Source organism: Aphelocoma coerulescens, chromosome 10, assembly GCF_041296385.1.
Source record: "Aphelocoma coerulescens isolate FSJ_1873_10779 chromosome 10, UR_Acoe_1.0, whole genome shotgun sequence".
Classification (NCBI taxonomy): domain Eukaryota; kingdom Metazoa; phylum Chordata; class Aves; order Passeriformes; family Corvidae; genus Aphelocoma; species Aphelocoma coerulescens.
Window position 1 is genome coordinate 16,094,343 of NC_091024.1, and position 24,593 is coordinate 16,118,935.

Below are 24,593 nucleotides of genomic sequence, written 5' to 3' on the forward strand. Positions count from 1 at the left end.
AGCAGAGGGGCAGGATCATCTCCCTCGACCAGTGAAGAGAATGGTTTTGGATCGGCTGAGAAATCAAATCATTAAACAGATGAAGGGCTTGAGGAAAGAAGATAAGGCTTCAGCCACAGGCAGTAAACCCCAGGAGGATAAAAATAACACAGAAAACGGACATCAAGAGCTAAATACGCATCAATTGTTCACACAGTTTTCAAACTAATGTCTGAAAGACCTGTATTCTTAAAGTAAAACGTAATTTTTATTTCTGTTTTATTAGAAACATCGCACAGAGGTAGAGCCTTTCACAAGCACATGTGAGCGCATTTCTCCCTGGAGAGTTAGTTTCTCTGGCTATACACTGTTAGGACCTTTGGCAGAGCCAAGCAGAGCTGCTGAGAGGGGCACACACAGCACAGGGGAGCAAACGGCAGCAGGGCTCTGGCAGGGAAAGGGCAAGTCAAGGTTAGCTAGGAAATTGAGGTTTTCTAGGATTACAGTAAAATGAAGAGCAAAAAACGCATGTCTCCAGACTTGGGTTTCTTCCATGACAGTTTTCAGTCCTCTCCACCACACAGGTTCAGCAGTGCCCTCTGGTAATCACCTTTTGTGTCTTGCTGTAAAGCACGGGAAGAAAAATACAAAATACACATGAGGAAACAATCACAAAATGTGAAAGCATATGAATTATATTCTAAACCTGTGGGATGGTGTATGATTTACATTGAAGACTTCTCAGCCTGGAGGAGACTATCTTGACCGAGTTTTACTTACATGCGAACTGAAATTATTTAATCATTCTTGCAATACAAATGCAAGGCCAAGAAGAGAGAGAAATTTGGGTATGAAAAAGAATAACACAACAAAGGAAACCTGAAGGACTTGATTCTGCTCCTTTTCACTGATTGCTGCAAAAATCATACATCAAGTTCACAATTTAAAAAATTTGCTTATAATCTGCAATTGGCACCTTCAGGAAAATATTCTGGCCCAATATTTTGACTCAGCTTCATCTACACAAGGAACAATGTAGCATATGCTCTTGTGAGGGGGTGTAGAAGACTAGTTTTTAAACAGACACACAAGCTCTTTATCTATGCCCCAAGTTAGACAAAGCCTAGCACCTATAGCTCCTTGTCCAATCACAGAAATGGGCAAAAATCACTCTAGCTAAAGATCCTTCTCCTTGAGCACTGAAATGAAAGGGAGCAGCAATTTAGACGCTCTATTTTCATTCAGCAATTTCTTCTCTTTTTGATCTGAGGATAGGGACAGTTGAACAAAATTTTCCTTCAGAACACATCAATTGATTGCACAAAGCTTGCATATATTGTCAAGTGGCTGGATAGTGCATGGATAATATAATATTCTCATTGTATTCTCACTCAGCCTCTAACACACCTCCCATGAATTCTAGTGGTACAATGAATCCAATGAAGTCTGCTGCAAAGGTCCATGATATAAAACAAAAGATGAAAAACTTGCCTGGATGAAATAATAGAGAGATTTTCCATATTTCCTCTTGAATTCACTCTTAATTTTCAGCATGTCAACCTCACAGCGGGATACCATGATCCTGATCAGGACCTTGTCCCGGGTTCCCTTGCCCTACAAGCAGACACAAATTCAGAACTGCAATAGCTGAAATGTGTAACAAACCACTGTTAGGTTAATGATAAGACAGCAAACTACAGGCAACTGAGATGAGCAATAAAAGATATAATGAATTAAATCTTCTAAGGTCATTATTATGATCCAGGAATTTGAGCATGAATGTACCTTTCTTATCAGCAGTGTTTAACCAAATTGCAGTCACAAATTTAGCTTAGAGTGTAAGCAGCAGTTTTGGTTCATCAGGTCTTCCTGTTATTGCCTAATGCCTGTCACCAGGTGTTTCTCTTTCATCCTTTTTCTTCACAAAATGTTTTGAGGCAAATTTAATGTCTTATTTTGGCATTCAATAAACAGCTTTTTCTGCTATCTGCTCTTGGTTACATGCAAAAGATTTGCTAATGATAATCAACTGATCTAATAAAGATCTTTATTATGAGACCCTTTCCTACATTTCCCTATACCAGATGAATCTGAATAGATAATCCAGGCTCATAACTGCTAAAGAATGCTTTTGAACAATATTAGGTAATTGTTAATTTATTTACATGCCAGTCACATTTCATATGAACAGAAGTGCCTAAGGAATCCAATTTGATGAAACAATGACAACAAAAAAAATAGTAGCAGGAAAAAACAGTCTTTCCTACCTTCATGGAATCATACAGTCTATCTGCAAAATACAGCTGCTTGTTCTGAATGCATTGGACTGAAGAGAGAAACGAGGATAGTTAAATATCCTGCCCATACACAATAGCAGGACACAGAATATTGCAGCCATTTTTAAAGATATAATAAAGTTTTCAGAATAAGGCTTATTTTCAAAATAAGGTTTTCAGAAAAGTTCCTCCAAAAAGAGGCCACAGAGAAAATATTTTCACCTGACTTGCTACTTAGAAGTTGTTTGGTTTAGCTTGTGATTGAACCACGAACGCTCACATTCTGAGAAAGCGTTTCCTTCCATGGAAATTGCATAATTTCAGAATTGCATAATTTCTGAATGTTAGGCCTCCTCCATACCCCCCAATTCATTGTTCCACTTCTACAAGCAATCTCTCTTCTGGAAACACTCCTTGTATGCTAATCTACCAGAAGCCTCCTTTTCAAGGCTGAGCTCTGTTTATACTCCATTTGCATTACACAGCTCTCAGTTCACCCTTAGTCTGAAACAGATTTTCCCCTTAAAGAACTCCCTCTTAAGCACAGTGACATCCTTGTCATCTTCATCTCATGGCACAGTACCAGCCTTACACCCTGCTTCCCTATTTCAGAGAACTCAGTGTCAAATGAACTCTTCAATTAGCTCCTATCACCGCTCACTGCCTGCCTGTTTTCTCTCACACACACAGCTGTTTTCTCTCCAGCCTATGTAGATACCGAACAGTTTCAACCTTTTCATTTGCTTGGGGAAACAAACATTAAGCTTCTCTATCAAATAAAAGTGTAACTAACAGCAGATCACAACACACATGCATTTTCATTTTAACTGGAAAGCAAAGTTTATGTTTTGCAGAGAGCAGAAATAAGCTGCTTCTCAGTATCTGCAATATCCTAAAATACACCATTGGATCCAACAACACCAGCACATCCAGCTAATTTCTCATCCAGCAAGGTGAATCTGGGCCCTGAGTGCTGAAAATATCCTATATAAAGACAGTCTTCAGGGTAACTTACCAAGATTAAGAAAGGCATTTTCCAAATCTCCCTTAACCTCCTTCTTGATGCTCTCCAACATATCATATGGGCTGTAGCTCTTGTACCTGTCAAACACTAGCACAGAAAAGAAAGCAGGTGAAACCAAAACCAGACCAAGAACTGGCAGAACTAACCACCCAAAGCATGAACACTGACACAGGAATATAGATTAATAAATACCTATGCAAGTCCTGAGAATTTCATCTTAAATACAAGCATAAGTTTGTCAACTAAAGGTCCCATGTCATGGCCTTTTTGTTTTCCTTGAACACCTCCATAATCTGGTAAAATCCCATCTTAATTCTGTACTGGTATTTTTTGAAACAACAAAACCCTGAAGTCTTCAAATGGCTTTTCTCATGTGCTGCTTACAGCAGTATCAGAGCTGTTTTTGAGCCTTCACTCACAGATTTAAACACATGATATAGCTAAGCTACCCTGGGACAGAGGTAAAAGCTAAAGGACTTCTCAAGGTCTTCTGCAACCATGTTTTCCAGGCTTGCAACATCTTTGTTTTCAGTGCATGTGGCATAGAATTGAGCATTATTACACCTGTGTAAAAAAGAGCTGTACACACAAAATGTGAGATCAACACATCTGCAGAAATAACTAGATTAAAAAAAAAATTAACACCTTGGACATGGATTAAGACTTATGAGATATCCTATGTTTTTTGACTGCCTTTCACAATAACTTCAATTATATCTGGGACAAAATAGTTACTATTTTATTATAACTTTTTCTTATAGGAAAAAAAAAATCTGTTTCTTGAGTAGTACCTTTCTGCAGGTGGGGAACACTTCTTTCAGTCATAATGTTGATCCACTTGGGGACATCAGTTCCCTTTCTCTTCACACCAGCATCATAGAGGTCCTGGGATTAGAGAAAAAAGGAAAATCACAAAAATCAGGAGTTGCACAAGAAGCCATTGCAGATGTATACACTTTCCTTACTGGAAAAATAAGCACTACTGGAACTGTGTCTGTGGGAGAAACACAAGGACAAGTGGTTGGGCAGGTCACCAGGACAACATTTAAGGACCTAATCTGAAACTATGACTAATTACTTTGTATTCATCTCTGTCTCCAGCTTTACTCTGTGTTTAGCTCTGTTTACCTCAGCAGAACTGCTCTTGACAAACTCAATGTAATAAACAAGCATTAGCAGCCACTAAGTTCATTGCAATGGACGTGTTTCCTTTTGTTAAAGGCTCTTTCTCTTCATGGGTCTAAAAGAAATACGAGAGAGCTTCTGTATAGAGGGTAAGCAGCCTGTGAAAATGGATAACTGAAGGTATCAGGATTGCAAGTGGCAGATTCATTGACACCATGAAAACATTACTGGCAGGGCAGTCTGGAATACACACACCTACTTCACAAATGCTCTCCACTCCCACAGTATTTTTATGTTCAATATCCCCAAAGGCCTGACCAGCTGGAGATATTTCATGGTCATTACCAGCACTTACCCTGGCATCTTGGTCAATCAGCTCGTAATCAATCACAGAGGTATCTTCACACCTTTTGCCCTTCAAACAAGATATGAGTACTTTAGAAAGGTTTCATAGAAAGTTAGCAGTTTGCTACATGCATATTCCATTATTTTTCTTTTTTTAACCTGAATTTGCTAAATGAGTAACTGCATGCTCCACTCCCATTATGAAGCTGATGCTATGAATGCTGCATTTCTGTTAAAATACTTTGCCCTTCATTTCATTTCATTTGAATATTTTTCCCCCCCCAAAGGTCAGTGAAAACACAGGGGAACTCAAGAGTGTATTAGAAACCCAATTGTTTCACTGGCAGCCACCACTCAGGCACATTAGGGAAAGTGGAAAACTATGAACAGCCCTACCTTGGCCAGGGCAACCATTAGCTTGCGGAAGTCACCAGAGGTGTCTGATATGATGTCCTTTTCCAGTTCTGTCTTGTACACTAGAAAACAAAGAGTTCTTTTCAGGCAAAGGGTGTCTTACAAATACTGCTTTACAAGAAAAAGGGCTGCTAATTACTGTGTTTTATGCACATAAACGAACAGCTACAGTCTACTATCTAAGTCATGTGTGGAGGACAATGAAAACCAGCCCACGCTTGCCTACATCAAACCCAGCATTGCTACCAGCTAGTCATGAGTTCCTTGAAATCAGTCTGTCATGGAAAGCCTATAAAAAAACTTCATTTAGACACAACTTGTATTAGTAGCAAATATCCTTCAATCTGTTTGCTACCAAGCAACAAGATGAAATGATACAAACCACACCAATATCCAGAACACCACTACAAAATGGCAGAGAACCAAAGCAGATTTGGGTAAGCTTTCTAATAGTAAAATTCACACTGAGGGGAATTATCCAAGTAACATAGTGTAAAAGACATAGTACATGAAAACTTGCAAAGTAAACTTACTTTCCCTGTAGACTCTGTTGATTTCACTGAGCTCCTGATTTGTTCGGGAGCAGATTATTTCAATGAGTGTATCTTCATCAGTTCCCAGCCCCTGCAACACACACATGACTCAAGGAGCTAGCAATGAACAGGAATGCTTCAATGGTTTAAAAACATCTTACAGACATCTCCTCTCCCCCACTCTAACACAGTTCAGGGATATTTTTTGCCAATTGCACCTGAGAAACAACAGATGGAACACTTCTGGTGGCTTAGAGATCCTGTAGATGTTATGCGCATCTGCTCTGAGTGTCTAACAGCGGCCTTCTCACCAGCATAACTGGATAAGGTCAACTTATCATGGCCTGTGTGATTTTTTTCTATCCACTGGGAGCACAGGAAGAAAATCCAATCTTATCCTCCTGTTAGGGTGCCGTTTGTTAAGTCCATCTGTAACAGATTGTCATTTTGCATGTGGCAAAAATGGGCATAGCTTCCACAGGATTTCAAGAGGAGTAACATCCTGGGAAAACGTCTCACGCTGAAGTCTTGAACGTGTGGAAAATGGAGGCCATTATGTGGCAAAGTACCCTTTGGGTAAAAAAAGGAGTGAACCCAAGTAATTTTATTAAAATGGCTTAAAGCTAAGAGAACTAGGAGAGCTTTCTACACAATGGCTCTAATAAGCATCTGGGGAAGAAATGAAGGCTAGAAACATATATGATTTTCTAAACATTTTTGAAATATTTCCAAGAATGTATAAGAGAAAAATAATTAACACGTCAATGATAACTTTGCTTTACTCAACTCTGATGCCAAAGTCATAGTTTGTAATGCTCTATCAAGCCAAAGTTATGCTCAGGCAAATTCAGAGCATTGAGAGGTGCTTTGTTAATTCAGACCAGGTGCTTGGGAGCTGGAAAGAGCAACCTATGGAGAGCATAGAATATTCTACACTTGTGGCTACTCTGACACAAATTGCTTGGTCTTTAATCCCAAACCCCGAACTAGTCTGAGTCACAATAAATTATGGTTTGGCTGTACTCAGACCAGGAGAGGGCAGCATCTGATTACTCAAACAAGGCATTTGGCCCACAGTTGAGGAGTTACCATCTCCATAGTGGGTTGGTTTTTTGGGTTTGGGAACTTAAGGGGGCTTCGGGGTGGGGGAGGGATTAGCATGTGTGTTTATGCAGTGGAGGTGGTGGTTTTGTTTTCTTCTTTGTTTATTAACTCCTCCTTAATCATCTGAAGAAATTAATTAATTGGTTTTATTGACATGTTCTAAATTTCAGACATATCATTGTACCTGTCTTTAACTCTTAAAAAAAAAATTTACCTGAACAAGAATATCCAGAATGTAACTGATGATTATAACTACAATTTCCCACACCCTAGTTTGCTTAAAAAGGTGAATGTACTGGCACGAGCATCTCTCAAGTCTTGTTTCAGTGGCCTGCAGAGCAAATATTTCTTTCTCCAAAGACTGCTTTTGATGCCCCATTTTTCTCATGTTCTACACAGGGGCAGGTCTAGTACAGGATGTTCTTTCAAGATCAGTGATGTGACCCAGTAACTGGTAACTACTGTATTAGCCTATAAATGCCAGCAGAGGATCTGACGGCTCCTGCTAACAGCTGCTCTTTTAATGGTTTCTCATTCTACGAACTTGTGCATTGTTTTTAAGAGCAGTCAGCAAAGCAGCCAGGCAGAGCAGCCTGCCTGTTACTCCTGAGCTGACAAGAATGACTTTTTCCTTAAGGAGAGGATTTAAGAGTTTAAAAACCACAGAGTTCCAGAATTTCTCTCATTTTGGATGCAGCTGGATATTGAAACTGTAGCACTAAAAAAATTAATAATCAGTTTGAAAACTGTGGCCTTGGATATGAAGTCCATATTCTTTCCTGAGACAGTGACATCAGATCAACGATGTTAAATTTCAAAGCTTATTTACCTTCATGGCAGCTTTCAATTCAGAGGCATCATACTGGGCTGGTGTCTTCAGCAAGCCCAAGATCACTGCCTCCAAATGACCTGAGAGAGCAGATTTGAGCGCTGCAGAAAGTTCCTGTAAAATAGATGGGACAACGGAAGAAAAGAAATTAAAGCTCACTTCTGATCTCCAGAGCATTTAACCTACAGGGTTTTAAGTCCCCAAGCCTGTAGCAGTGTTTCTTATACAACTGACAAGAAAACAGAAACATAAAGAACTTTCCTGCTGTGAAAGCCTAAGAAAGAAATTAGGGCAAAGGTATTTTTTTCTAATCCTCTGAAAAGAAGAAATGCACCAGTGTCTGACAAAGTGCTGGGAAGCATGGTGCAGACAACCTGAACAGCTTCACTCCAGTCCTAAAGCCCTGATGCTTTGCTGGAGCTAATAAGCACAGATGGATGCGAGTTTGACTCCCTGTGGTCAGTGCTTCTCCATCATACTCCCACAGTTTTCCCAGCAGCACTGTATTATTTGTGGTTTTCCTCTTATCCCAGCCATTTACTAGCTAAGACATTAGAAAATTGACTGCACACTTACTCCACTGTAAGGCCCAGTTCCCAACCAGCTATCTGAGGAGATAAAAAATCATCCCTGAGCACTGAAAAATTATGTCTGTCTTCAAGGCAACTATCACAAGATTGTAGCTGAAATCTCTCTTGTTAATTGCCAGTCAACCCTAGAGAAAGAAACAGTCAGGGATGTTCACTGCAGAGGATGCAAACCTGCACCAGAGTCAGAGCCCATGTCCTCTTATGGGTTTCAGATGCAACTTGAATTATGCTAATTATCAGCTTCCTGTAGTGTACATTACAAAGTTGAAATCCCTGGGATCAAGTCTGGGGTTCACATAGATCCATGTATTCCCTAAGGTGGAGGAGTTAAATCTGTAGCATTCAGAAGGGAATTGCTGCATTTTAGTTGCTGGTTTCTCACTAACAATTAGTGAGCTGGAGAGGCAGGGGAAAAGGGGGTAGAGAAAGTGACCTTTGCTGAATCGCAGAGAAGTTTGTGACAGAGAGATAATGAGCCAAGGTGTTTAGTTGATTTCCAGAGTCACCCACTTAATCCAGGGCACTAATTTATGCTAATACTGTATGCACTTACTGCATGGATTGACCAAGGGAGGGAAAGGAGTTTGGGGCATCTGGCTGCTTTAGTCTGAGAAACATTTTAGTACAACCACTCCATTTGGGATACAATGCTCCAGCCGTTATTTGTGTGAAAACGGGTTCTTCAGAATTGCCACAGGAATCTCTGTAATAAATTTTAGGGAACAAGTTGCCCAGAGAAGTTGTGGCTGCCTTATCCCTGGAAGTGTTTAAAAGGCCAGGCTGGATGGGGCTTTGAGCAACCTGATCTAGAGGAAGGTGTACATCTTGGGCATCTAAGTTCCCTTCCAACCTAAACTGAGAGTTTTCATCAGACACCACTCATCCCAAAGGAATGAAAAGAGAGCCAGACTATGTGACATTCAAAATTTATGATCTATTGATAGATCTTGCAACACACAAAGCAAGCAGCCTAGTACAGCACAACACATTGCCAACAAAATCTGCACAACTGCTGGCAAAGAAAATCATGAGACACTGTCCCTAGAAGATATACCTACGTGTCTTTTCATATCCCACTTCCTCCTCTCTTGCCTCCTCACACGTTTATCTCTCTGAGTGGTTTCTACTGCACATTTCCAGTGTTTACACAACTGTTTTATTCTTTGGCACTTGTTAAACTTCTGATCAATTCAGTTTGTTCTTGGGTTGCAGCAAAGAAAAAACGTGAGAGAGAAACAGAAGAAAAAAGTTGCAGATTTTCTTGACTGTGCATTTCTGTGGTCATGCAGAACATTAACAAAGCTTTAAGTGACACATTTCATGACTGGGGTCCCTTTATGTGCAGACTCTCCCAGTGTCCCCGGGGCAGGATGGTGGGGTGCAGACGTAGTCACACATGCACGCATCCAACCTGGCCGTGCCTCTGCTTATGCCTCTATCAGTCATGCACAAAAGCTGGTGAACTTCTAAAATTTAACTCTACATTTACATTTGGTTTCAGATGAGTATTCTGGGATGCTACTGGAGGACTACCATTTGGGGTCTGGCAAACCTGGAAGAGATACATTCATCATAATCTGAACTCTATAAGTTTCCTCTTTTTCATGGGCATGAAACTTCAAATACAATAAGATTCTCAAAACTTTAAAAGAGAAGAGCTCTTGCCTCCCAGACAGCAAGACTTATTTTGCAGAATTCTGCACACATTTTACAGATTTCTCTCCATCAGTAGATCAGTACCTAAGGTAATTCTGACAGGATAGTATTTAATTACAGTTCAACTCACTACATCACTATTCCATAGCTGCAGTGCTCGTAGCACAACTGACTGCAGTCCTTTCTCAACTAAGCTAGCTCTGTGCACAGAAACAGAACACTTCCCTTATGCTGAGTTGTCTTAACAAACAGAAATCCAACCCCCCCACAAATAAACCAACCAAAAGGAAAAAAAAAAATCAATCCCATAAAGCATCTCTCTTTCATTTTGTCTTTCAAATGGAGGTACTTCATGCCAGTGACTTCTCAATATTTTTAGCACATTTCACCAGGGAATCCTGTGGATCCCACTGTGATTTCTGAAGGTGCTAGGAAAGCACCATCTCAAACAGATTTCAGTCCCAGTTGTGCATATTCAACACATTTCAAAGTTCTGCCAGTCCTAAACTGTGACAGCATGGACAAAGCAATGCATCTTTAGTTTCAGTGAAAAGAAAAACCCTGAAAAATCTAATTGTCCACAGGAAAAATATTCAATAATTACTATTTCTTCATATTTTACTACCTTTTTGGTTCTTCTCTGATAGGCAAAGGCAATGTCCTGCCTCTGTTCATTGCTGCGGTTTGTCAGGATGTTGATGATGGTGACCTCATCCACACCTACAAAGACACAAGACAGACAGTCAGAGAAGCTTTCTTGTTACTGTTCTTGTATCAGGATGTTCCCCAGCACTCCAAACACAGCACATGTGCTGTCCAGAGCAGAGCTCAGCAACTCTCACTAGCTAGTGTTTATCTTATCCTGGCCCTGGAGAAAGTGCCACCAATTAGAGCCCAGAGTTCTCCCGGGATGCAGATCTTTGTACACACTTCAAAGTCTAGTTTGTGACCAGCTTTGCTACTGTGTCTTTTGCTTCACTTGGGTCTCTGTGCACTTGTGTTCAGGCACCCAGAATTCTGCAAAAAGTTTCTCAAGAACACAGACTTTAAAACTTGTACTTACTAAAGCCTCTCCTGTCATTTTAGTGTTTTCAATTAAGGTTTCTTAATAAAGCAGTTATATTTTCCATTTAACACATTTTATCTATCACTTCAAACATAGAAATGGGAAAAAAAACCCAGTATATTTAATTCAGTATGTTTCAGAGGCTCAAAAGACAGAAGGGATTTTTGACACTGGAAGAATTAAGTATGCTACTTCTTTTTGGAATCACTGGAAGATCCATGCTGAGCTGTAACTGGCATGCCTAGAGGATGTGGGTGCTCAGACTCCCAACTTATCTTTTAAGTAAGTGAACTGCATATCAGTAAAGGCTTCGTTTTAAGGGAATCATTCCAAATCCATGCACTTCAATGCAACTGTCAGCTTTTGAAGCAAACAGGTGGCTCTAATCCTAGAGGTCAGAACAAGCCCAGAGCTTCACCTCAGTTCTCTCTGTTTAATAAAAGTATTATGAATATCTTCTTTCACACTTGCACACACATCAGCATAAAAGATGATTTCTTGATAAAAAAACCCAGAAAGTAAGGACTGGATCACCAGGTACTAGCAGGACTCAGACCCCTGCCAGAATTCAGCTACATTTATTTTCCCTATTACCCAAAGTAACCTGAAACAAAGAACTGCAACAGATATTATAAAAATGAATCATATAAAGTAGGAATCTTGCAAAAGACCTTTTAGCCCCTAGCTACAGAATCTAAAATTATAAGTCAAATCCAAAAATCCTTCCCCTTTCTTCACCACATTTTTCATTATGAAATACTACACTTGGTAGCCTCGTGTCCTTAGCTTGTGCTGAGGCAGACCTACATCAGTGCCCTTATTCACACAAGCTTGGCCTGCAAATGACGCCAAAAGGCCCTGGAAAGCATCATGTGTCTAAGTTACATACTCTGGGTTGAAAACTGACTGCACATTTCAGCCATAATCTACTCCTGCACATTTTAAAGTGTTCCCACATTATAAAAGAAAACAAATTCTCCCTGTCCAGAAACGGCCACACACAGACATTGAGCCTGTTGCAGGCCCACAGCACAAGCCAATGTCTTAAGCTTTTTAATAAATTCTGAATTGAAACCACTCTTGGCATTCAAAAAAGCAAATGACATTTTCAAGCTGCATCACAATCGCTATAGATTAGAAGCCCACAAATGACTGACTGCATCCAAGTTTCTTAAGCATATGCTATGGCAATATGAAGTTAACTCATTGCTCTGGCATGCAGTGGAAAGTAAGTGCTTGTACTTCATTCACACTTGGGAATCATGCTGCATGCACAGGATGCTGACTCACAGCTGCTGAGGTGGGGCAGAGCAGGACAGCAGCTCAAACACTTTGCTGTTTGCTAAAGTCTCTGAAAGTTTTAAGGCAATGAAAGAGAGTTTATTTCCAAATTTATTCTGGCCAGGCAGATTTTATCCCTGCATTTCTATCAATGGGGAGTGGAAAGAAAATTCTGCTTAATAACAGCTTTTCTTGTGAAAGAGGCAATGTGTGGCATTAGTAGGATCAGTGTTGGAGCTCAATCAGCAAAAATGAGGACATGAACACAAATGGGGTTAAAGGGAAAAATTTAGATAAAACAAGACCATAATTTCAGCTCTGCTCTTTTGCTTAGCAAGGGTTCACCAAACTCAAACTGTGTTGCAATGAGATATTTCTTCAGTGATAGTTTTAATATTTGGAATATGAGCGATGTAATTTGGTGGATTTCAGGCATTGCCCTCTCTCAGCAGCAAGCCAGCAGACATCCTCTAAAAACTTTTATTTCATAATCTTAAAAACCCTGTCAAAAGGTAGGGGCATGTTGGATACTACATAAACAGGAGACCCTTTTGTAAGATTGAATTGACTGGTTTACATATCATCATTGTTTTACCAGTTTCTGGATATAATAAATTTATTACAGGTCTACGTTCTAAGCCCTTTCCTACAACAAACCTGTGCCTGAATTCTGCCAGCCATGGAATAAAAAAGTATTCCATGAGACCTCAATAAAAGGTTGCAAGTAACAACTACTCACAACCTAGTCTGAAAAAATTATTTAACAAGTACTTCAGACACACAAAGTCTCAACACTAGGAAATAACTCTAAAACAGAAAAGGGACACTTCAGCAGTCCTCTTTGCTACAAAAAAAATGAAAAGGAAATCTAACATAAGCTCTGTTAGTGCCCCTCTAGATAGTTTCTTCTGTTTAGGTTCGTGTACGTCAGCTCATCTATACACAGGGCACAATAGAGCATTATAAAGAAATTAAACAGCTTCTTGTCCTATGCAGAAAAAAGCCAACATTTACAAAGGACATGCCAAGGCACTGGGTGAATTTGCTGCAGAAACGCTAAACAGCATAAAAATGAAACATAGCCATGGCATTTATACCAAAAGGAACAAGCCAGAACTGTAACAAGTTATTTGCATTATGCAACCTCTAGGTTGACAATTGCTAACTACAAACTGCTTTTATATGATCTGGAGTAATTTTTGCACATTTCCCTTCCTAGGCTGGTGGATACATATAAATCCCCTGCATTTAATTCAGCTCCACTCAAAGCCCTGAAAAGGACTGGACAAGGTATTTGTGCAGTGTAGTTTTTGCAGGTAGATGGATGCCCAAATAAACACATCACAGTATTTTCCAGAGGTCCCCACAGATGAACAAATGGCTTAGCAACCTCTCAGGAATTAGTCTGAAGAGTGTGCATGAATGCTGAAATATTTAGATATTACATAGAGCAGAACAGTCAGACACTCTGCCCTAGATCTTTTCCCTAAACCAGATATCCTGCTGTTGTTTTGGCAGTAAAATAAGTTCTAGCCATTTTATAACCAGTCACTAAAATGGAGATTCGTAAGTCTGATTCCAGGAGTTTCCATTACTGAGATACAGCTGGATAATAATTTATATGGTAACTCTCCCAAACTGGCCCGCCCTGATGGCAAACACCAGGCTTCAGGCACTGTTTATATAAGGTATAGCCAGAAATAAGATTCCATGAGAAATCATTTCCATAGCACTGCTATAGTTTCCAATATATTGGAAATACTGTTTTGGTGAGTGTGAAATGCAGGCCCATTACAGCGTGTACAGACCTTGATTTTCAGTACAAAGAAAGCCCAGGGGTTCAGATACCAGGAGTTCTTTATCCTGTAGAGAGTAAAGCCCCCCCAAATTATTCCTACATGCCTGAGGTTTTTTTAAATTTTCAACCACAAAACAGTTTGCATGTATATTTATAGCTTATCTCTCTCACTGTCTTAAAATGAACAAGTCATATTCCTCTTCACCATTCTGTGATAACTTACATTGTTTATTTCTACTTTTCACATACAATGCAAACTAATTGCTAGAGAAATGGTAATACTTCCTAGGAAAATGGTAGCTGCTGTGGATATAGACAGTTTGTTCATTACGAGTGTTATATTTTTAGTTCAAAAACTACTTAGATATTTCCCAAAATTATTTTAAAACTTGCAGGTAGCTGTTTACATCACTGTTCATAAAAAAAAAAAAAAATACCATTCTTGTCTGAATGAGTCAGAATTTTCATTTGAGGAAAAACCCCACACATATTTGAGAGAGCTCAGATTTTAGCAAATTTTCTGAATTAGCAGATGAAAATATCCTGTTACAAAGCATTCTAAGTGCAAGGAAACAGTATCTGGAAGAAGGCTCGTAACACTCTACTTCTTAATTTTCCACAATACTTCTTTTGTGGGGTTCTTTAGGGTGGAAGGTCCAGTATCAAAACAATAAAGAGATTTCCCCTTTAAAGCCACCTTCCCAAAATAAGTCCTGGATAACAAACTAGTAAGCAGAGAGAAGCTCAATCCTATGAACAGGTCCATGAGTAAGTTCCCTATTATTCACTCAGAGTTGAAAATCATTTCTCTAATGAAATGTTCCCATGTATCTTAACTACACTGCTTATCTTCACTGGGAGAAAGTGGAAAGACAACAAGAGCTTGACTTTCCTGACTGGAAAAGTTTTTGTAATGCCTAGGATATTGCAATTTTCATTTGCAATAATTAGCAGCTTGAGAGTTCAAATGTGTAAATTTGTACCCATCCTGAGAATCTGATGGTGTATTTGACATGCTTAGATTTGCCCTATAATCAGAGCTGCAAAAAATTCTGAAGTCTAGATAAAACTCTACACATACACAAAGCATCTGCTGCCAAACCTGATGGTATATATACATCCCTCTGACCAGAATTTTTTTTTTTTAAATCCAAACCATAAATGATTCAAAATTAGAACTGAACCCACTTTAATAAGGAATTTCTCCAGTTAAATTAAGAAATCTTGCGAAAGGAAGCTGCATACTTGTTAGGGAGGGGAAATATTTTACATTTTATAGCAAGTCAAACATGTGCTTTGCTGGCACTGATGGAAGACTTAGCATTTCTTTCTGATGAGAAATTGTTTGGCTTTTAAATTTCTCTCTCTCCTGACATGAAGGCAAAAGACTTGCCAGTTCCAGCTACACTCAGCTGTTGCTCCTCTGGCCTAAGCAAGTGTGGAAAGTGTGGCACTCCCTGTCCCAGGACTAGGACAGGATCACAGCCCCGGGAGTACCACTAAGGCATTACTTCAGAGCTGTAGTTCACACTCCCTGCTCTCCTGATGGTTTCAATATACCAGAGGGAACCCTATCCAAGAGCCTGGCTCAGAGAAGCTCTCATATTGCCCTGCCCCTGAAATACTGCAAATTCATTTCTAGTTTCTAGGACCTTCTTTGACCCCAAATTAATACAAGATACATGAGCATTTAGCTCAAAACCCAGGAGAAAAATGTTCAAACCACCCCTACGCAGCTCTCTGGAGAGCTGAAAGGAAGAAGAAATGTCCAATCCAACTATCCAGTAGAAATCCATGATTCAAAGCCCAGTCCTAAATCATTGCCAAAGGAGCCGACACTTTATTCTTAAGTGGCAGAAAAGAAGTAGAATTTGAAGTATTGATGAGTCAAGAGAGAAAAAGTGGACACTTTAGTGATAATCTCAACAACTCGTGGCTACAAACTTAAAAGCATATTCAAAGCATGCACTTAAATCTAATGGTCAAGATCTCATCAGTGCAGTCTGAGAAATCCAACACCACCTAAAGTAAGTATCCTTGAGTAAGGATATCAAAATGTCGGTCTTGAGACACAGTTTTGTTTTGTTTTTTGCAAGCCAGCCTTCTATCTTACAATAGAATGGAAGCCCCTGTTGCTCACCTTTGGTCTTGATGGCTGTTTCAAGGGCCGCAGCATCCCGGTCAGCATCAAAGTTTGAGTAGGCCTTCACTGTGGCATATGCACTTGGAGGGAGAGAATGCTGGAAGGAAAAGAACAAAAAGAACTTCAGAGTTAAATTGTGTAATTGCTGCAGTTAATGAAACACATGACTCTCGGTTGCCTGGTATTTAGCCCAATGTTTAAATGCAAGAACTACCATCAGGTATCTGTGAAAATGGAATTCTACAAAGAGCCACTGAACTCTGTTCTCCTTGTTTATTGTCCAGAAATCCATTCATAGCCATGCTTATTATAACACAGAGAGTATAGACAAATAGATACATTTATATTTATTTCAGCAAGAACCTAACACCTTCCAAGTTTACTCACTAAACTTCAGTATTCTAAAATCTGGAATTTTCTGGCGAGATCTGAAGGAAAATTACTACAGGAAGCTAATTCCAAGAAAGTTAAAAGTCTACAGTGCTTTCGATGTGAAGCCAATATTTTACTTTTGATTATAGGCTACAGATAAAAAAAAAAAAAAGAAGGAAATTGAAGATTAACAATGATAAAGTTAGAAAAAGTTTTGTGCACAAATCTCATGGGTTTTAAAGATAACACAAAAAATCCATTTAAGCCTATAGTTCTAGAAAGCAGAAGTTACTCATAATCTTTTGAAACTCTTGGCCTGCAGATCCTTGCTTTAAGCAGCATGAGGCTTGCAAAACCAAATGACATTTCAAATTACCTCTGCTGAGAGTAAGAGGACTTGCAGGTAAATTCACTTAGTAAACAGATGCACCATTTTCCAATTTACCAGATTTTATCAGCTGTTTATTATGACCCTCTCTTGAGGATTATAGCTGCAAACAGTGAGTGACCAGAACAGAGAATCAACCCAGCTGCTTCAGTTAAAGCTAACAGCTTGTTATCACCTCCCAGGGGAAGGTCAAACTAAACCACAGATTTTTGTACAAGTAGGTGGGCAATATTTACAAATCCCACTCTGCTGAGTTCAATTTAGAAACCTGAACCTCTGGCAGAGAGGTAGAGCTACTAGCACCTGAAATTGCCACAGCCATTTCCTAAGTGAATGAACAACTAAGCTTTCTTGGAAAAGATCTCCAGAAACTTTTGTTTCCATCTCTAACTCCAAAAGAAAGCTGGGTTCATGAACAGGACTAAACTATCCTAATATCCCTGGAAAATATTTTTACATGCAAATTTTTAAGAGGACAACTTTTAACTAAAAAGTTCCATGCTTTCTGACTAATTTTGACTCTATCCCTGTAGAGGTCACGCTGTTCTGTACAGATTCCTCTGGCAGCTACCCGTGCCTTCTGGAAACAGTCTGTTTTACGCTGTGGAGATGGGAAGTCAGAAAAGCACCAATAAACTGAATAATTTTCTTTTGTCTCTTATCATCAGCTCAGTCCAGCAAAGTGGCCCCAGTTTGGCCCAGAGCCACACAACAAAACACAGCCTGTCCTTTTAGCCGATCGAGCTGGCAATCCAAACAGTAAATGGAGACATGCACAGCAGCCTTACAGAAATCTGTGTGCCTGAAAGATTCCTAAACCAGGCATCCATCATCCTGGGGCACTACTCATTAACCAGCACTCTGGATAATCTGAAGCAAGTCACCTGGTGACCTTAGCAGAGTTGGATACCTCTCCTTCCACCTACCTCTAAGTATTTTCTGAGTAATCTGGATGGAGTATTTTACTGTAAAGATGATACCATACACTAAAAAAATACAGAGCATATTTGCAATTTGGTGTTCATTTTTCCTCTGTCCCAGCTGCCTGATCCTTCTTACACTCTGCAGCAGGATTCCTGATGGAAATGCTGCCATGGAACAGTATTCAAATCTGACTTTTGCAACTCCTTGCAAGCATCAGGGAAGAAACATTTCTGCCCTTGAGAACAGATTGCTTAAATACTATTCCAAAAGTAATTCTCCATTGAAACACACAACCATGAAAGACGAAGACTTGACTGCTTTTGTACTACAAAGCCAGTTTTCCCACTTACCTACAGTGCACTGGCCAGTTCTTTGCAACAGCTCTTTCACAAACACTGTCTGGTATAAGTAATTTCACCACACGTTACAAAAATTGCCCAAACATTTGCTTGTAGCGAGCTCAGATCTGGAGCTACCAGCTCTAAGATTTATATGTGTAGCAATTTCATTAGCAACGTGGTGAAATAATGCAAGGATAGGATTCACTTCCTCTTCAGTGACAATCACAGAACCATAAATTCATGGCATGATATGCTGATACCACACTGGTAATATACCATCTAACTGCAACTTAAGAAATCAAACTGTGGCTTTCTGGTATTTCAATAAAACTATAAACCAGTTGCAGATGTGGTAAAAAATACACAATCAAAACCAAAACAGAAAATGAGAAAATAAGGTTTTTCAAGAGCTAGTTTGGGTTTGGTGATAACCATTACAGGAATTAGATCCCAGATATTTTTGTTCTCATAATGTTCTCCATTTTTAACTAAAAAAAAAAGAAAAAAAAAAAAGAAATTCAGAAGGTATAATCAAAACTGAACATATTTCCATCTTCTGTTCTCATCCTTAACTCACTTGTTCCTTTGGTAGAAAGGGACATAGATGCAAACCAGCCATTGTTTGCCCTGTGATCTCTTTGATAAGGCCCAGCAGGAGGATACTGCTAGTGCTGCTGGCCAGTTAGAAGAACTCTCATTAAATCATGTAACTGTTCTATGGTTTACAGCTTGTTTGTGGATGAAAACTGATCACTGCTGATTAGTTTTTTAGCCAATAAAAGTTCAAGACCTGTGGAATCTTGTAAACTGTACAGCTCAGTACAATTGTTGGTGCAGAGTCCTGTAAAAGGAATGAAAGGAGACATTTAAGTAAAACAAACTTTTCTTGTTTAGATAACAATACTTACATCTCCTTCAAGGGTGAGCTTGCTTAAGATTTCATGAACAGTGGACATCTTGAAAGAATGCTGGAAGGAAAGAAAAAAAAGCCAAAGTTGATTTAAATATATTTACAGTTACATCAGTGTGTTACACCAGTCTTGAAACACTGCAGCACTTCAAGTGACACAGTCAAATGGATCTGCTAATACCAAGCAGGAAAGATATAAGAGTTTCCAAATCACACCACCATTAATAATGCAACAGCAAGAGGTCTTCATTCCATTGTACAATAAAAATTCCTTAAACAAGCATTTCTTATGCACTTTAAATACTTAAACAGGAATTGGAGAATCTCTGCCTCAGAAACAGAGCCTAAGCTGACAACTCAGTACCAGGAAAATTATTCAAACATTATAGCTTGGTCCAGCTCAAAGTCAAAGAACAGCAACAAGTAGTAGCATTTAAACCAGATGCCAAATTCCTCAAGTACTCAGGAAATGCAGTGGAACTATTTCTTTTCATGCAGACATTTTACAAAGCCATAGTAACCCTGTTCAATTTATAACCCTGGAATGCTGGGTCCTGTGGTTTTGTTCTAGCTCCCCAGAACAAACACCACTTAGTAACACAGTTATCACAGATGAGGTAATAAGGACTATCTTAAAATGGTAGCTCCAAAAATAAGAGCCATTGTGGCAAGTTAATCAGTATCAATGCTCCATTGCCAGGACCTGGAAAACATGTTGCTTGTATATGTAAAAAAATAGGGAAAACCCCAACCCTCAGATAGATTATACATGTTGCAGAAATGAACATTGATGTGATAAGCTTGAGTTACAATACTTCACCTTTTTTAAACGCTTGTTTCTGGGCAGGGAGTTTGCCAGAGCTGTATGACTGTTAATAGTGAGAGTCTCTAATCAAGGAAAGCTTTTCCAAAGGTTGTAAGCCAGGGACAATGTTTAAAAGGCTTGATGCATTCCCAAAACCCTGCTCTCAAATCTCTCTATGGAAAGGACAGACACTGCCACTCACATCCTGTCACCCAGGATGGCATCTGCAGCAAATATCATTTGCTGTTAAAATGAAAGCTTTTTTTCCCAGGACCTCTACAATTCAGCTGCAGAGAGCATTACCAAACCAGGAAAAGAGCTGGCTTCAGGAGAGGGGAAAGGGCAGCAGCACCTCAAAACCAGTGACATTCCACAAATTGATAAGTGAGACTGAGACCAAAATTGCCCTGTTTCCAGTTGGGTGCCACACCCTTCATTTCCACACTGTCACCAGTTCCCCAGTCCAGTTCCTTGGCTCCATGCCCTCCTAGACAACTCCCAGCTATTGTGTGGCCAGTCGTGGCTATGTCCTTTCAACTGGTTTTCAGATGGTTTTTAATCCTCCATCAGCCACTCTGCTGACAGGATGGGGGCTTCCTCAGTACCAGCCACCCCGGCCAATTTCCCAGACAAACCAAACTCCTCTCCACTCAACGACCAATTAAGGGCTTGGAGAACCAGAAAGAAGTTTGAAATAGTTTATTAATGATGGTGATCTGGTTAAAACTCTAGAAAAAGTGTTTTAAATTTTAGCTCCTGAAAGAGAAAAGCAAAGAAATCTTTACTTTTGGAAAAAATAGCTAGTGTTATAACAATAAAACACAGCAGCACAATTACAGTATTTTTGTAGAGTAACTGCTGTTATCTCACCTTTCCTCAGAATACAGGAAGAGAACCTTCCATCTTCTGAAACAATCTAGGTGTAAGTAACAAAAGCAACTTTACTTCAAGCAAAAATTAAGATTCCAGGGGAAGAAAAGTAAGGCAGAAAACAAAAATGACAGTCATGCACTGATATATTTGAGAAAATTTTTTTTTCAGAGGAAAAACCCAACCCAGGCCTTTAAAGACAGGTTGCAGAAGTTGTAATAAGCTGCTACCTGCTGTTGGCACTATTAATCATGCTGGTTAGAGGGAATTGATATATTCCTGAGTTATAAAATTCTTAATGTTTACACTTAATAAAATGAAGAGCCTATCTGTGAGACCTTTGTACTCTAACAGTATTTCAACCACTACCAAAGATGAGTTCCTGAATTCCTTTAGCCTTGCCTGTCACAAAGAAAACAACCAGCAAGAGCTGAAGCAAAGCAGCTTCAAAGCAAAGAAAGCAGCAGAACCTTTCACATTAAAAAAAAAAAAAAATCACTGAACAGCTTTTTGCAAGACTACTGTTTCTAAATCAATTCAAATCCACACTGAATCAGGTTTGTTGGAACAAAACATTTGATCAGAGCCCAGGAACAGAACTAACACACATAGAGCCGGAACTCCAGGTTCATATCACCAGCACACAACAATGCTATAGCAATTGACTGCCCATCAAAGCAAGCTGGCAAAAGAAAAAAATGGGAGTTCTTGCAAGAATCTTTGCAGAGAAAGATTTTTTAATCCAGAGAACAAACACAGCTCTTGTCACACCCTGCTGCTCTGTAAAGCACTCTTATTTGAGAACAGACTCTCACTGTTCTCCGATGGACTAATTTTATCTGATGTAGTTTTGACAAGTTCTGGATGGGTTTAAACATGTAAATAGAAAATACTTGCACTAGCCTGTTCTTCCTTACACTGGGAAGGAATCAAGTTTTACCTTCCAGCTGTAAACTAATACTTCAATACCTTAAGGCAAGTCTCTACAACCAATTTCCAAATGCACATTACACAATCCTGAATCACATTATTCTGCTATGGTGTGTTTTGACCTCAACCTTCCCAGAAAGCACTGGTTTGCAGGTCTGTAATTATACTGGCCCAGTCTCGATTCACCAACTTATCCCCATAACTGTTTGGTAACAGAAGAATGCGTGCTTAAAAGCAGCCCCGTATCGTGATTCCCAGGGCCAGCTCACACACATTATGGAAAAAACCCCTGTGTTCCATGGAAAAGTTTCAGGTATGCACAAACAACTACATTACTCAATAAGCAGAGTTAGCATTTTAAGAAGCACTTATTATACTAAGCAGAGATCTGAACAAAGGGTGTTCCCAGACATCTGAGCCAAGGAAACGGCATCCCCAGAATGAGAGAATGGAAACTCTTCCACTTGAAGCACATTTGTGTCCAAAACCTAGGGCAAGCCTGTTAACAGAGGAGATGAGGGAGAGGGAGGAAGACATGCAGCATCTGCTGTAAATGAAACAAGGCCTCAAAATCGTTCATTTATATACAGTGCTAAGCAGGAGTACAAATAGGCCAGCTTGTATCTCCTCAAACCACCCAACAAGGTTTAGCACATAAATTAAAGCCACTATTTGGAGCAAAAAGAAAACCAATCATCTTTAAAGAATTTCAAAACCCATTAAACCACACTACCACAAACATACTTGAACCATTATCTTCCACAGACTGCTAATAACCCAGGAAGTTCCATTCCAGGAAGATACTATGCACATACAAAATTAAGGACTTTTGTTTCTTCATATTCAAATTATCCTCACTTTTGAGACTTTACAGGAAAACCTGTTGGGTTTGGGGGGTTTTTTGTTCATCAAGGCACTCTACACCAAATGTTAGCCAATGGAAACTGTACTCACTAAGGCTGCTTATCACAACCAGCTCTACCAACAGAAGGCACACACAGGAATGAATCACTCAAGAGCACAGAGGTTCCAAAAGTCTTTCATTCTTGACCTTGATACATGGGGGTCTGCACCTCTGTGCAGATACAGCATTTGAATATGAACATAAGAATTAATGTTGAATAGAAGTAAAGCTGCCATGTATAAGCACATAACTCACTTCTGCATGACTATCCTGAAACCATTTCGCTTCTCTTTCAGTTAAAATACCTGGCAACATTCCTCTATCCTCCCTCCCTCCCCTCCTCACTCGAGGAGGAAGTGGTGTCCGAGCTGACTCACAACCCAAAAGGCAGCAGCAGGATCTCCGCAATTCTGCTCATGGTCGGGCAGGGTGAGGGGCAGAGCCACGCCCAAGCCTGGCTGTGCGAGCAAGGAGGCGCACAGGGCTCCGTGGCGGATCGCGGGGCAGCGCAAAGGCAACCCCCGGGAAGGGCTGCCCACCCGGCACTGCCCTGCAGGGCTTTCCTGCTGTCCGTGCCAGCTGCTGCAGCTGTAGCGGCTCCGGCAGCCGCGGCCGCACCCTGGGCGAGAAGGGAAGGGAAACGAAGGAGCCGCTGCCTCCGGCGGGCTCTGGGCTCCGCCGTGTCTGCAGGAGCAATTCCAGCTTCGCTCCACCTCAATGAACACCGCCTCCAGCGAGCCTGCTGGCGGCACAGCTTCTCTGCAAGCCTCCGCGCCGAGAAGCGAACTTACAATACCGTGGTCAACCCAGCTGAGCCTTTGTATACCTTAACGACGAGAAGAAGCGACTATCTGGGGAAGTTTGACGAAGTTTGGGACCGGTTCCTCTTTCCTGAGCGCCGCCACCACACCCACTGTTGCTGCGGGGCGCACAAAGCTTCCTCGCCCACAGCCCCACCGTCCCAGCGTGGAACCGAGCACAGAAAAGTAACGGGCGGGCAGGGCCGGAGAGAGAGAAGCCGGGCGCGGGTGCGGGAGGGCGGCGGCCACCGCAGCCACCGCCCCGCTCTTCATCCTGCCCGCGCAGCGCCCGCTCCGCTCCCGCCGCAGCAGCGGCTCCCGCAGCGCGACCCCCGCCCGCAGCCCGGCCCGGCGGCGCTGCCGCTTGTCCCGCTCCTGCTGCGCTGCCGCCGAGGGCTCACCTGGCTGGGGCGGGCAGGGCGGCTCTGGCGGCGGCTCTGGCGGCGTCTCGGGCGGCTCTGGCAGCGGCTGGGGCCCGCGGCAGCCCGGGCGGGGTTTTGTAGGGCCGGGCGGGCCCTTCCCGCCCTGGCGCCCCCCCGGCACGGCGCTGACTCACCCGGCCGCGCCCGACTCCGGCGCGGGACGGGGACGGGGTGGGGAAGGGTAGGGCAGGGCAGGAGCAGCCTCTCCCTCTGCACGCGTGGCCCCGTCGGACGCCTAGGGCTCTTCCAAGGTTGCGGAGACGCCGGGAGCTCAGCCCTCACCCCCAGCCCCGCTTCTCCACCTGCCCGGTGGCCGCCCAACTTTCGGATGCGACCCCGTGGTACCCCCGGGAAAGGCGGCCCCGTACGACTCCCCCCAACCCTCGCCCCAGCGTTCCCGGGGCAGCAAGTGGTTGTTGCAGCCCATGCTTTAGGCTCCCCCGAGCAGCGGGGCTGCGGCAGTGCTGGGGCCTCTCGAAGCAGAGCACAACACCCGAGTCCCAGGTGCCCAGCACCCGGCTCCGGGCTCGGACCCGAACGGCCCCGCCCCAGCAAGCCGGGCACTCCCTGCCCCGGCGTGAGAACTGGGCTCATACACAGCAAACCAAGATCCCTACAGTGGGGCCCAGCCTGCTTCCCGCAAGCAGTGCTCAGAGTTCAGGGGGTATCTGAGCTGGAAGAAGCCTGAGCGACGTCTGCCACAAGCAATACATGCTAGAAGAATGAGACACAAGCTCTGCTTTGAGGCTCCCTGAATCATGCTG

At 41.5% G+C, this 24,593-nt stretch overlaps 1 protein-coding gene across 2 annotated transcripts; it reads right to left on the reverse strand.

The window, feature by feature from the left end:
- Window positions 1–225: 225 nt before the first annotated feature.
- On the reverse strand, window positions 226–23,886 carry ANXA2 (annexin A2). Of its 2 annotated transcripts, none has more exons than XM_069026323.1 (13): window positions 23,809–23,886; window positions 19,097–19,156; window positions 16,161–16,260; window positions 10,501–10,595; window positions 7,630–7,743; window positions 5,697–5,787; window positions 5,146–5,225; window positions 4,760–4,819; window positions 4,071–4,164; window positions 3,271–3,366; window positions 2,247–2,305; window positions 1,471–1,593; window positions 226–602 (listed from the first exon to the last, which is right to left on the reverse strand). In XM_069026323.1, the coding sequence occupies exons 2-13, from the start codon at window positions 19,142–19,144 to the stop codon at window positions 543–545; spliced, it is 1,020 nt and encodes a 339-aa protein (XP_068882424.1). In that variant the 5' UTR covers window positions 19,145–19,156; window positions 23,809–23,886; the 3' UTR covers window positions 226–542. The 2 variants fall into 2 exon arrangements, with proteins under 2 accessions (XP_068882424.1, XP_068882425.1); XM_069026324.1 differs by lacking the exon at window positions 23,809–23,886 and adding an exon at window positions 23,434–23,560.
- Between the last annotated feature and the right edge of the window lie 707 nt (window positions 23,887–24,593).

Coding starts and splice junctions, on each gene's coding strand:
- ANXA2 (XM_069026323.1), bottom strand. CDS start 19,144: ATGTCCACTGTTCATGAAATCTTAAGCAAGCTCACCCTTGAAGGAGAT. Junction 4,820..5,145: donor TAATGGTTGCCCTGGCCAAG/GTAGGGCTGTTC, acceptor TCTTGTTTGAAG/GGCAAAAGGTGTGAAGATAC. Junction 1,594..2,246: donor GACTGTATGATTCCATGAAG/GTAGGAAAGACT, acceptor GTCTGCTTGTAG/GGCAAGGGAACCCGGGACAA.